General features: G+C 42.1%; 1 protein-coding gene across 3 annotated transcripts in view; it reads right to left on the reverse strand.

Annotated features, from left to right (window-relative positions):
• The window catches only part of MYOF (myoferlin), a 142,265-nt gene extending 140,798 nt beyond the window's left edge, over positions 1-1,467 (reverse strand). Inside the window, exon 1 of one of the 3 annotated variants that reach the window (XR_005380428.1) lies at positions 1,230-1,467. Coding sequence is in view for 2 of the 3 variants with exons in the window: in XM_038578205.1 (XP_038434133.1) it covers positions 1,230-1,317 (88 nt within the window). In the remaining variant the exon portion in view is untranslated. The remainder of the gene's footprint in view (positions 1-1,229) is intronic. The other 2 variants (XM_038578205.1, XM_038578204.1) reach the window with 2 other exon arrangements.
• Between the last annotated feature and the right edge of the window lie 9,388 nt (positions 1,468-10,855).

Consider the following 10,855-nt stretch of genomic DNA (forward strand, 5'->3'; position numbering starts at 1 on the left):
TTTTTTTTCTTTTTTTAACTAAACAATCATTTGACAGCTTTGGGTTTCCTTTCTTTCATCTTGCTCATCCTTATAAAGAAAGGTTGGAGAAGAGAAATAGATAAAATAGACAAAAGAAAGGAAAAAGGCAGAGATAAACCAGAAACTGGAAGGGAGTAGTTGCTTGGTTCCTGAGGAATCGAGAAATGTTTGAGGTGTGGTCAGAGGCGTGGTCAGGAACTCGGTGCCCATCAAGGCTCCTACTTTCTCTGTCTTCCCCCACGGCTCTCATCCCTCCTGCCAAGAAGTGAGCTGGCAATCTTACCAGTGACCCTGAACAAACAGAAAATGATAAGGCTCCTAAACTCAGATATTGACACATCACCCAGGCCCAAACTGGAATCACTTACAATGCTTGCGCGCGAGCCCTCACACGAGCCACTCCTGCCCCCTCCGCTGCAATTCAGCCTCGTAAAAGAATAAACTTTTGGAATTACAGTAGGCCTTTTACAGATAATTCAGTCTAAACCCTGCTCACAGTTTTTACAGAAAAGAGGACTGACATTCGGAGAAACGAGGTCATCTGCCCAAGGTTTTTCAGCAAAACCAAAGTAGATGCGCAAACTACAGACTAGTTTCGTCCAGAGCTCCTTCCTCCGTGAGCACTTTAGAAGCTACGGAACACACGCTCTCCAAGTCTGGAAAGATGAAGCGCAGTTACAAAACGGCACAAAACAATGTGAAAACAGACGAATCCGAAATAATAACTTCACTGCAGCTTCCAGAAGCCCGGGGACCAAGCGGCGGTGAGTGGGCTGTTGTGGGGAGAACCGGTGCTTGGAAAAACTTAACTGGTACTTTTCCCTCTGTCACCGACTTTTCAAACGCAGAGACGGTAAAATTGCACACCAGACGGCCGACACTAACTTTGATCCCACGCAGGCCTCCTTGAGACTTCTAATTTGAGGTCCCATCCACAAATCAACAAATCCCTACCCGGGTTTACAGAAATCACATTTTTAGAGTTCACACATCCGGTCATCGTCTGCGTCTCAAAACCCCGGGGAAGCTGAAATGCCTCCCGTAGAAAACCGGTCTCTCCCCTCACCTGCCCAGGTAACGAGCCGGCTAAAGCCAGAGAGGCTCTGCCTTCTCCGTGGACTAAGCGCCGACTGTCAAACCAGTGGGACCCACGAGAACCTAGCATGCCACGCCAGGACCCGAGAAAAAAGAAGAACACGTTTCCTTACCCTTAAAAATGACAGAAACGATAGGATCCGGTTTCCCAAATTTCGTTTTCGGGATATTGCTGGCGGACTCCACGATCACCCGCAGCATGGCTCTTCCTGCGCGCCGAGAGCAAGTCCCAGCCGGCGGCGCGGGGCAGAGCGGGGCGGAGGAGCCGCGGAGCCGAGCCGCGGAGCCGAGCCGAGGAGCCGAGCCGAGGAGCCGAGCCGCGGAGCCGAGCCGAGGAGCCGCGGAGTCTGCGCTGCTGCCCGGGAGGGCCGCGCGGGGCGGGGAAGGGGTGGGTCTCCGACCGGTCGCGGCCTGAAGGCGACGTGTGAACGGATGCCCGAAGTCCCGGGCCCCCGCACTCAGCAGCTGGGAAGGGTGGAGTGTCAAGGGCCCAGCCTCAATTCGCAACAATCATGTGCGACAAACGCAGCCGGCCTGGATGGGCGCCAGTACCTGCGGCCAGGTCCGGAGACCACCCCGACGCGGCCGCCTTTCAGCCCCAGATCGAGAAGCCGAATGGATGTGGCGTTCCACCACCCCCTTCGTTCTCTTCTGAGCTTCACGGAGTTTAGAAACTTTACTTCGTTGTGGGTTTTTTTTTTTTTTTTTTTTAATTTTACTTTTGCTGTGTCTTCTCATGCTGTTGAACACCTCCACTCAGCAACCACTTAGAAAAGGGTTTTAAGAAAATAAAAAATCAGTTAAAGGGTGCCCCCTGTTGCATGACAGAGGGATAACTGAGTTTATTGTAAACCCATCCGGAGGCGGTATTTGCAAAATTGGTGTATTGGGAGCTGATCTTTTGCTTTATGAAAGGATTCAGCGTTGGATTTCTTAAAAAATCCTTAAGGAATGACAGCTGGGAACTTACGTTTTCCCGGTCCATCAAAAGCTGCTAAGTCTTCAATGGAAATGGAGAATGGTTCTCCACTTTTTTTTTTCAGAGCTAACCCCCAGCAGTGTCTTCCTTTCCTTTGCTAAAGAAAAAAAAAAAAATTCAGTGACACTTATTAAAGCACAATAAGGCTTTATTCAAGGGAAGGGGACCATTGCAACAGGTATAGGGACCCCTGCAATGTAGTGGAGGAGAGAGATTGGGCTCATCTCCGAGTGCAGCATAGGTAAGTGGGAATTTATAGTCAGGGTGGGGGCCAGTGGATGCAGAATTACTAGGAAGAAACATAGGGGTCAGGGGGTTCTGGTTCAACAGACCTAACAGGATTCTTGTTGAAGGTAGATCAGGATGACCAGACATCAGTTGGGAGACCGGGAAGGATGAGAAACCCATCAGGTATTAAGAGTGATCAGATATGGAGGGTGGGGGAGTGGTTTTGGTTTAATAGACTTTTACAAAGAAGTGCACAGATGGGCCCAGGGGGAAGCCTGACTACAGTTTGCTCAAACAAAGAATCTCTGTGACCTGGAGAGTGTATTAAGCAGTGTAGCCTGATGAGTAAGTTCGCAAGAGGATGCCTGGGGTTAGTAGCCAGCCAGACCTGAGTATGGATCCCTGCTTCACCACTTCTGAGCTATGTCACCTTACAAGTTTCTAACCAACTCCCCCCCATCTATAGTTATCTAATCTATGAACTAAAGTTAAAGGTAAAGGTGTCATAAGATAAAGGTCTTAGCGTGGGTCCTTGGCACAGAGCATGCACACTAAGGCACACACGTACGCAACCAGAAGTTCATGCTGGTACGTGATTTCATAGCATTTCCTGTAATGCAAGTTGGCTTTAAATCAGGATCTCACTGTGTTTCAGAAGAAAAGCTAAAAACTTAGGGTGAAGGAGCACAGTGTTTCCTTCCACTTTTGAACACACGACGGAAAAGAGCACTTGTAAGCAAACACTTCAAGTGCATTGAAAAGGCATTGTTTATCTACGGGAATTCTGTGAGCTTCTCAACTGCTTATGTAATCAACAAATGGACAATACTATATAGATCATTGACTAAATAGACTATATTAGATTAAACGTATTTAGACACAGATTAAATAGTCTATATTTTGGTAGGATATAAGCAAAATTATGTTTATTTTGTTTGGCTGGTTTTCATCTCTTCTTTTCATTGTGAAATATATTACAGAAAAATTCTTAGAACATAAATGTGACAGTTTAACAAATGAACATCTAGGTCAATATAGAGAACATGGCCACCACTTCAGAAGACCCTCCCATATGTATCTCCACCTCCTTCTCCCAGAGATAACCACTATCTTGATTTTTATGGTAATAATTTCTGTTCTGTTCTTTTCTTTATAGGGTTAACCCCCTTGATTATGACCTTCATATGACAACATGAATTATTTTATATATTACATGACTTTTGTATACAGACATATACAAACCTATGTATATAATACACATATACCTATATTCATACAGAATGAATTCTTTGCTATATTATGACTTTTGTAGAAATGGAATCAGTATGAATTGTTTTGTGCTTGGCTTCTCTTTCTCAACATTACATTTTGACATCCATCCATGTAACTACTTTGTTTACTCTTTGCTATCTACCATTTCATTGTGTGAATATGCCACATTTTATTAATCCACTCTGCTTTTGATGAACATTGGATTATCCACAGTTTGGAGCTATTACAAAGAGGGCTACTGCTTGTGTATGTTTCCTGCTACAAATGTGCATGAGCACATTTAGGATCTAACCTAGGAGTGGAATTGTTGATACAATTGGAATTGTATCAAAGGGTGCATGCATTTCTACAGAATTAGTGGGTATTTAAAATTGTTTTCCCCAATGGTCATACTATTTAAAGTTTCATGGGCAGCATGTGAAAACTCCTGCTCATCTAGGTGGTAATGTTAGATTTTTCCATGCTTGCCCATCCGGTGACCTTGTAATAGTATTTCACTGGAGTTTTATTTTATTTTTTTTTTTAAATATATATTTTATTTTTTTTAATTTTTTATTTATTTATTTATTTATTTATGAAGTCACACAGAGAGAGAGAGAGAGGCAGAGACATAGGCAGAGGGAGAAGCAGGCTCCATGCACCGGGAGCCCGATGTGGGACTCGATCCCGGGTCTCCAGGATCGTGCCCTGGGCCAAAGGCAGGCGCCAAACCGCTGTGCCACCCAGGGATCCCCTCACTGGAGTTTTAATTTGCATTTTTCAGATTACTAACATGGTTGAATACCTTTTCATATTTACCTTTCTTGATTTGTGAAGTGCTTGTTCAAATCTTTTGCCATTTTTCCTATTGAGTTCTCTGTTTTTCTTACTGTTTTTGTAAGAGCTGTTTTATGTACTCTGAATACTAGTCCTTTGTGGGTTGTAATTTTAATACAATTGAATTTATCAATATTTTCTTTTATGATTAGTACATTTTCCATATTAAGAAAACCTTTTGAGCAGCCCGGGTGGCTCAGCGGTTTAATGTCACCTTCATCCCAGGGCCTGATCCTGGAGACCCAGGATTGAATCCCACGTCCAGCTCCCTGCATGGAGCCTGCTTCTCCCTCTGCCTGTGTCTCTGCTTCTCTCTCTCTCTCTCTCTCTCTCTCTGTCTCTCATGAATAAATAAATAAAATCTTTAAAACAAAACAAAACAAAAACTTTTCCTATCTGGGATCATGAAGATATTCTACAATATTATCTGGTAGAAGCATTTTGTTTAATCTTGCACATTTATTTTTTTTTAAGATTTATTTATTTATTTTGAGACAGATGGGGGAGGGAAGGGGCAGAGGAGAGGGAGAGAGACTCCTTAAGCAGACTCTCCCTTGAGTGCAGAGTCTATTGTAGGGCCCAATGTAGGGCCCAATCTCATGACCCTGAGATCACGACCTGAGCCAAAACCAAGAGTCATACACTTAATGACTGTGCCACCCAGGTGCCCCTCATCATGCACATTTAGATTTATATTCCACTTATAATTGAGTATATGTCACGTAAAGTCAGAGGTCACATTTCATTTTTTAAAAATATGGATATTCAATTGCTCTAGTACCATTTATTGAAAAGTTTGACCTTTCCCCAAATGTAGGTCATATTATGAGATGTGTAGATGTGAGCAAGTCTGTTTCTATGTTTCTGGAGGGTGGGAGTGGGGGTCTGTACTGGGGCGTCAGTGGAAAATAAACCAAAGTCTGACCTGATGGGGCTCCACAGCTAGTGGGGACCACATGACAGGTCTCATGTGTCTATCATTTACTGCTCTTGGCAGAGAAAAAGAAATAGAAGAGAGGAGAGTCTTAGCAAAAAATCTAGATATGAAGAACAAAGTAACAGGGGTAGCAAAGAGGGGTTAGTGGAAGAGAAAAGAAGATAAATTCATAATATCTTATTCCTATTCCATTTTTGCAGAATCTTAGATATTACCTAACAGTAGTTTTCAAACTGGCATGCACAGAGGGTCCATTGTTTAAGATCTCTTTGCTGAAGTACTTTGTTAAGAATTATTTCAGTTGATAACTAAAAGGATTTTTAGAACAAAAGTACTATTTTTGGTAGTTTAATTACAGGGCTTTACATAGCAGTAGATGTTATTTTTTAAAAATTTAATATGCGGTATATTTAAATTTTGCTTCTTTAAAAAGGCACCGGTAGTGACTAAATCTAAATGGAGGGCAGGAGGGGACAAAGTATTTTATAACACTTGGCACCATTATATTGTCATTATTTAAGGCAATTGAGGAGCTAAATACAAAATAGGAATGAATCCAAACTTCTCCAACTCACTATGAACATATTCTAAAATATATCTAGAAAAAAAGACCAGAGAAAAGTGGAATCAAGTAAGCCTTGTGCTTACCTATGGAAAGAATTCCTCATCCAAATATTTAATAGACAAATGCTTCCCAATCAACCTTCTGGAAGAGTCTTCATTCATGCACACGTGCGTGTATTCAGCTAACAGCTAGTGGAAGTCTATTTGGTGCCAAGCACATGCTAACTACAAAGATAAAGAAGATACATGTCTTCTCTGCAAGAAAGCTCACAGATAATCATAGCCTAATGGAGTGCAATGATAGAGGGAGACAGAGAAGACAGGCGTCTAACATGGCAAGTGAGGGCGAGCAGGGTAGGCTCCTGGAGGAGGTGTCAGCTGGATTGAGTGCAAACCTTCCTCAAATTACAATGCAGTTACATCTCAATAAATCCATCATAAGTTGAAAATATCGTAAATTGATACATATATTTAATGCATTAAATATCATAAATGCATTTAATACACTTAGCCTACCAGACATCATAGCTTAGCTTTGCTCACATTAACCATGCTCTGAATACCTACATGAGCCTATAGTTGGGCAAAACCATTTAACCGAAGTGTTGGCTATCTCATGAAATTTATTGGATACGGTACTGAAAATGAAAAATAGAACGGTTATATAGGAGCAGGATGGTTGTAAGTTGTATAGCCCTTGTGATGGTGCGGCTGTCTGGGAGTTGTGGCTTGCTGCCTGTCACTGCCCAGTGACATGAAAGAGGATTCTACCAGATGGTGCCAGCTGAGGAAAAGATCAAAATTCAAAGAATGGTTTTTACTGAATGCATATCACTTTTGCACCACCATAAAGTCAAAAAATTGTTAAGTCAGGGATATCTATATTAATGGTTGAATTGACATATGTATGATCTGAAATTGAATTAAACAAATACATATAGTAGGCATTAGAAACTTCAGGGCATTCAATGTTGGTGAAACATCACATGTGAGGTGAAATCATCACACTGTGAACATAGGCAGTTGGGTGGGCAGCCGCTTAGAGAGACTTATTGCTCTGTTAAGAACAATTAACATCTAATGAGTGCTCACTCTGTGCCAGATGCTACCCTAAGCATTTTATTAATCTCATTTAATCCTTCTGCTGCCCTATTCTATGAGGTAGGTACTATTTATCACCCCCCACTTCACAGATGAGGAAACTGAGGCCTAGTTTGGTTAAATAGTGTCCAAGTTCTCACAGCAAGTGGAGTCAGGGTGTGAACAGAGGCAGTCTGCCTTTAGACTCCATGCTCTTACCTACTTGCACCATGCCTCAGTGGCAGTGGAGGTTTTAACTAGAGATGCATTTTTCAGCTGGGAAGCAAAATAATCGAATTACATCCCAATACTCTGGATACAAATGAAACATTTTAATAACTCCACAGACTGAAAATTAGTTTAAAATGAGCTAAAACAGGTAGAGCAGTCAGTGCCCAAGGAGCTTGCTCTCTTCAAACAGAATGCACTGTGAACTGAGAACCAACTCTCCTAAATGAGATTAGTCAGCAGGGAAAATCTGCCCAACCTGGCCCGGAAATGGCTTCCCAACGTGTTACTTACTGATAGGGCTGCTTTGATCTCAGCTAAATGCTAAGGGTGTCTCCCTATTTACCGATTTAGAACGTAGCCCTTCCTGGCTGACCATGATGAACTTTTCTAACCCAGGAAAGAGCAGTGGGTCAACCCTGAGAAGGTGCTGGGTTCTAAAATGATGCTTTTTGTGCGAGTTAATGAATATTTGATCAATATTCATTAGGAAGAGAGGAGAGTAAAGAAAGGAGGAGAGTAAAGAATTTGTCTATTTCTCCACAATAGTCTAGGGCAGAGGATGCCTAGATCATTTATTTATCCATTGGTTCATCGAGCAAATATTTATTAACTTCCTAATTGGTTTAAGCACTGTGATGATTGGTGCGAAGGATATGGTGGTAAGCAAAATCAGACAAATTCCTCAAGGAGTTTGCAGTCTAGTGAGGGTAAAGGACACAAGTCAAAGAATTACTAACAAATGTGCAATTGTAACTATAGTGAATGCTTTGAAGGAGTAGGCAGTAAAGAGAGGAAATCTCCTTCTCTAGGAGGCTGGAAAGTCTTCCCTGAGGCAGTGAAGATTGAGTAAAGGTCTGAAAGGGAAAAGAGATAATAGTGGGAGCATTACTGATTGGGGAACCTCCAGTGAAAAGACCCTGAGGCAGGAAGAATGGTGCCTGGTCAAGGAATGCAAGGTGTCAAATGTGGCTGGTTTGAGACTAGGCTGGGGAGGTCAGTTTAGCCCTGCTAAGCCCGAGAGAACAAATTGGGGATTTGTTATTTTATGACAAGAACAAAGGTGGGTCAATAAAATGTTTTCAGTGTTTGTATTGGGGAATGTGTGGCATGATTAGATCTGCATTATTCCAAAAATATCTCTACTGAAAGAAAATTGCATTGGAAGGAGGCAAGAGTTTACTTGGTTCTTCTTTACCTGCATCTAAAGAACATTTATTGTGTGTTTACTGACACTGTTCAATAGAAATGTAACATAAGCCACATTTATCATTTTGAATTTTCTAAAAGTCGCAGTAAAGAAAGTAAAAAACAGTAATAGCAGGATTAATTTTAATATATTTTATTTTGCCCAACGTATCTATAATATTACCATCTCAGCATGTAGTAATATAAAAAAGTAGTACTAGTGAAGTATTTCACATTTTTTCATAGTCTTTGAAATCTGCTGTGTGTTTCACACACTTCAATTCAGAAACAAAATTTTCACTGGAAATACATCTGTATTTAGATTTCATAAAATTTACAGTTGAAAAAATAGGTTTGCATAGCCAAATTGTTCCAAATATACTTAAAAGTTTTCCAATAACCAAATTAGCTACCAGTTTTTAAATTAAAAAATAAGTAAAATTAAGAATTCAGTTCCTCAATCACAGTAGCCACATTTTAAGCACTCACCAGCCATATGTGGCTAGTGCCATATATTAGATAGAGCAGAAGGAACTTTTCCATCACTGCAGAAAGTTGTATTGGAAAACACAGATGTACCTGCTGGTGAGGCCTTGGGCATTCATCAGCATCCTTTTGGAAGATTTAATCTTTCAAAGATATTGATCATATTTATCTATAACAGCCCCACTATCTCGTTTTACTAAGGCTGAACACATTCAGCAGGCTTTGGTACTGTTTTGGTTTCTCAGGAAGATTTTCCTACTGGGAGGAAAATGAGCTAACCTGCTGAAATAAATATCCAGTATGCTAGGCTGTTACGGCTGTTACTTTTCTGTTTGAATCCTTGCCCTAGGATTCTCAGAATAAGCTGTCAACATCAAAGTACTAGCACCTTTGTGAGGCCTTATGCAAACTACAGCTCCTCACACTTTGCGCCTGGCAGCACCTATCTGCAAAGAGCAAACATTGATTTTCAAGTCTAATAATGACAATTACAAAATTCAACAAGCCACGGAGCCAATGACCCTCTGCCTGCTCTTCATCCTCAGGGGTCCCCAGTCACAGTGGTAGCTCCCACCAGAAGAGAGGGACCTGGAAGCAGATGTGTACAATTGAGGTGTCTGGCCCAGCAGGCCCAGACACCAGGCCTCAAGCTGCCAGTCTGCCAGGTGTCACCCCTCTTTACATAATTCCCCCAACTCCTTCTCTTCTTTACTCCCCATTTGGCTCAAAGCTGAGCAGGGAGATTTCTTTCTCTGTCACTCTAAGGATTTTTGCAAATTTCGATGGAAACCAATTTTGCTCTTGCTCTCAACTGTGGGCAATGTATAACTTTCACAAACCCCGTTATGTTTTGCCATGACTTCTTCCCACCCAACCCCATCTGATACTTTAAACACAGCAGATGTGAAAGAGCCCAATTCTATTCACTTTTCTATCAGAAATGTGAGCTCCTTGGAAGCAGGGAGCAAACGTTATCTTTGTATGTTGAAAAAAATTCCTTAAAGTTCTCTTCAGGGTTTCTCATCCATTATATGTAGCTACATAGGAGTTTGTTGCTTTTTGTGTAAGAATGGCTAACTCCAACTGAGCATTTACTAAATGGCAAGCACTTAACATAAATTCTCCAGTTTAATTCTTATATCCATTCTGTAGGGTAAATATTATTTGCCTTATTTTACAGGTCAGGAAACCGAGGCTCAGAGAGGTTAAAGAACTTATTTAACATCACACATCCGGTAAGAGGCAGTCAGGAGCTAAACGCAGCCCTAATCTGGGGTTAACTGGTATGCGACCCTGCTTTTCTAGGATGTTTTGCTACTGTATCCTTTTATTAAGTCTCTGGTGAGATTATGCTTGGTCTAAAAGAGAAAGGTTAGGCTTGGGCAGCCCCGGTGGTGCAGCGGTTTAGCGCTGCCTGCAGCCCGGGTGTGATCCTGTAGACCTGGGATCGAGTCCCACGTTGGGCTCCCTGCATGGAGCCTGCTTCTCCCTGTGCCTGTGTCTCCGTCTCTCTCTGAATAAATAAATAAGAAAGGTGAGGCTCTGTCAAACATTCCTTGTGCCTCCTCGTTTTAGCAATATAGCCCCTAGGGTGGCTAACCATGACACAGACTTGACTTACATCAAGCCAGAGGGCAGCAATCTGGAGCAAACGCCTGCCTAGTCTCCTCTAGGGCTCATAATCTACGAGTTCAGTCTGGCGTGCCTATCAGTTCTGCCACCTGCTACACTCCGCAGTACTCCACCCCTGACTTTTGGCAAGAGAAAGATTCAGCACAGTGGGAAGACAGGCTGTCCTGCCTCAGGGAATGCAGTTCTCCTATTCCATAATGGGCAAAATTGGTTTCTAGAAAGGCAAATCATGCTCCGGGACACAGGACGAGTTAGTCCCAGTTCAGTTACTGGATTTAGCTCACTGAACATAGTACTGTGCTTGATCCCCAAAGCAGACAAACACAACT

The sequence above is a fragment of the Canis lupus genome, chromosome 28 (genome assembly GCF_011100685.1).
Source record: "Canis lupus familiaris isolate Mischka breed German Shepherd chromosome 28, alternate assembly UU_Cfam_GSD_1.0, whole genome shotgun sequence".
NCBI classification, from domain to species: Eukaryota; Metazoa; Chordata; class Mammalia; order Carnivora; family Canidae; genus Canis; species Canis lupus.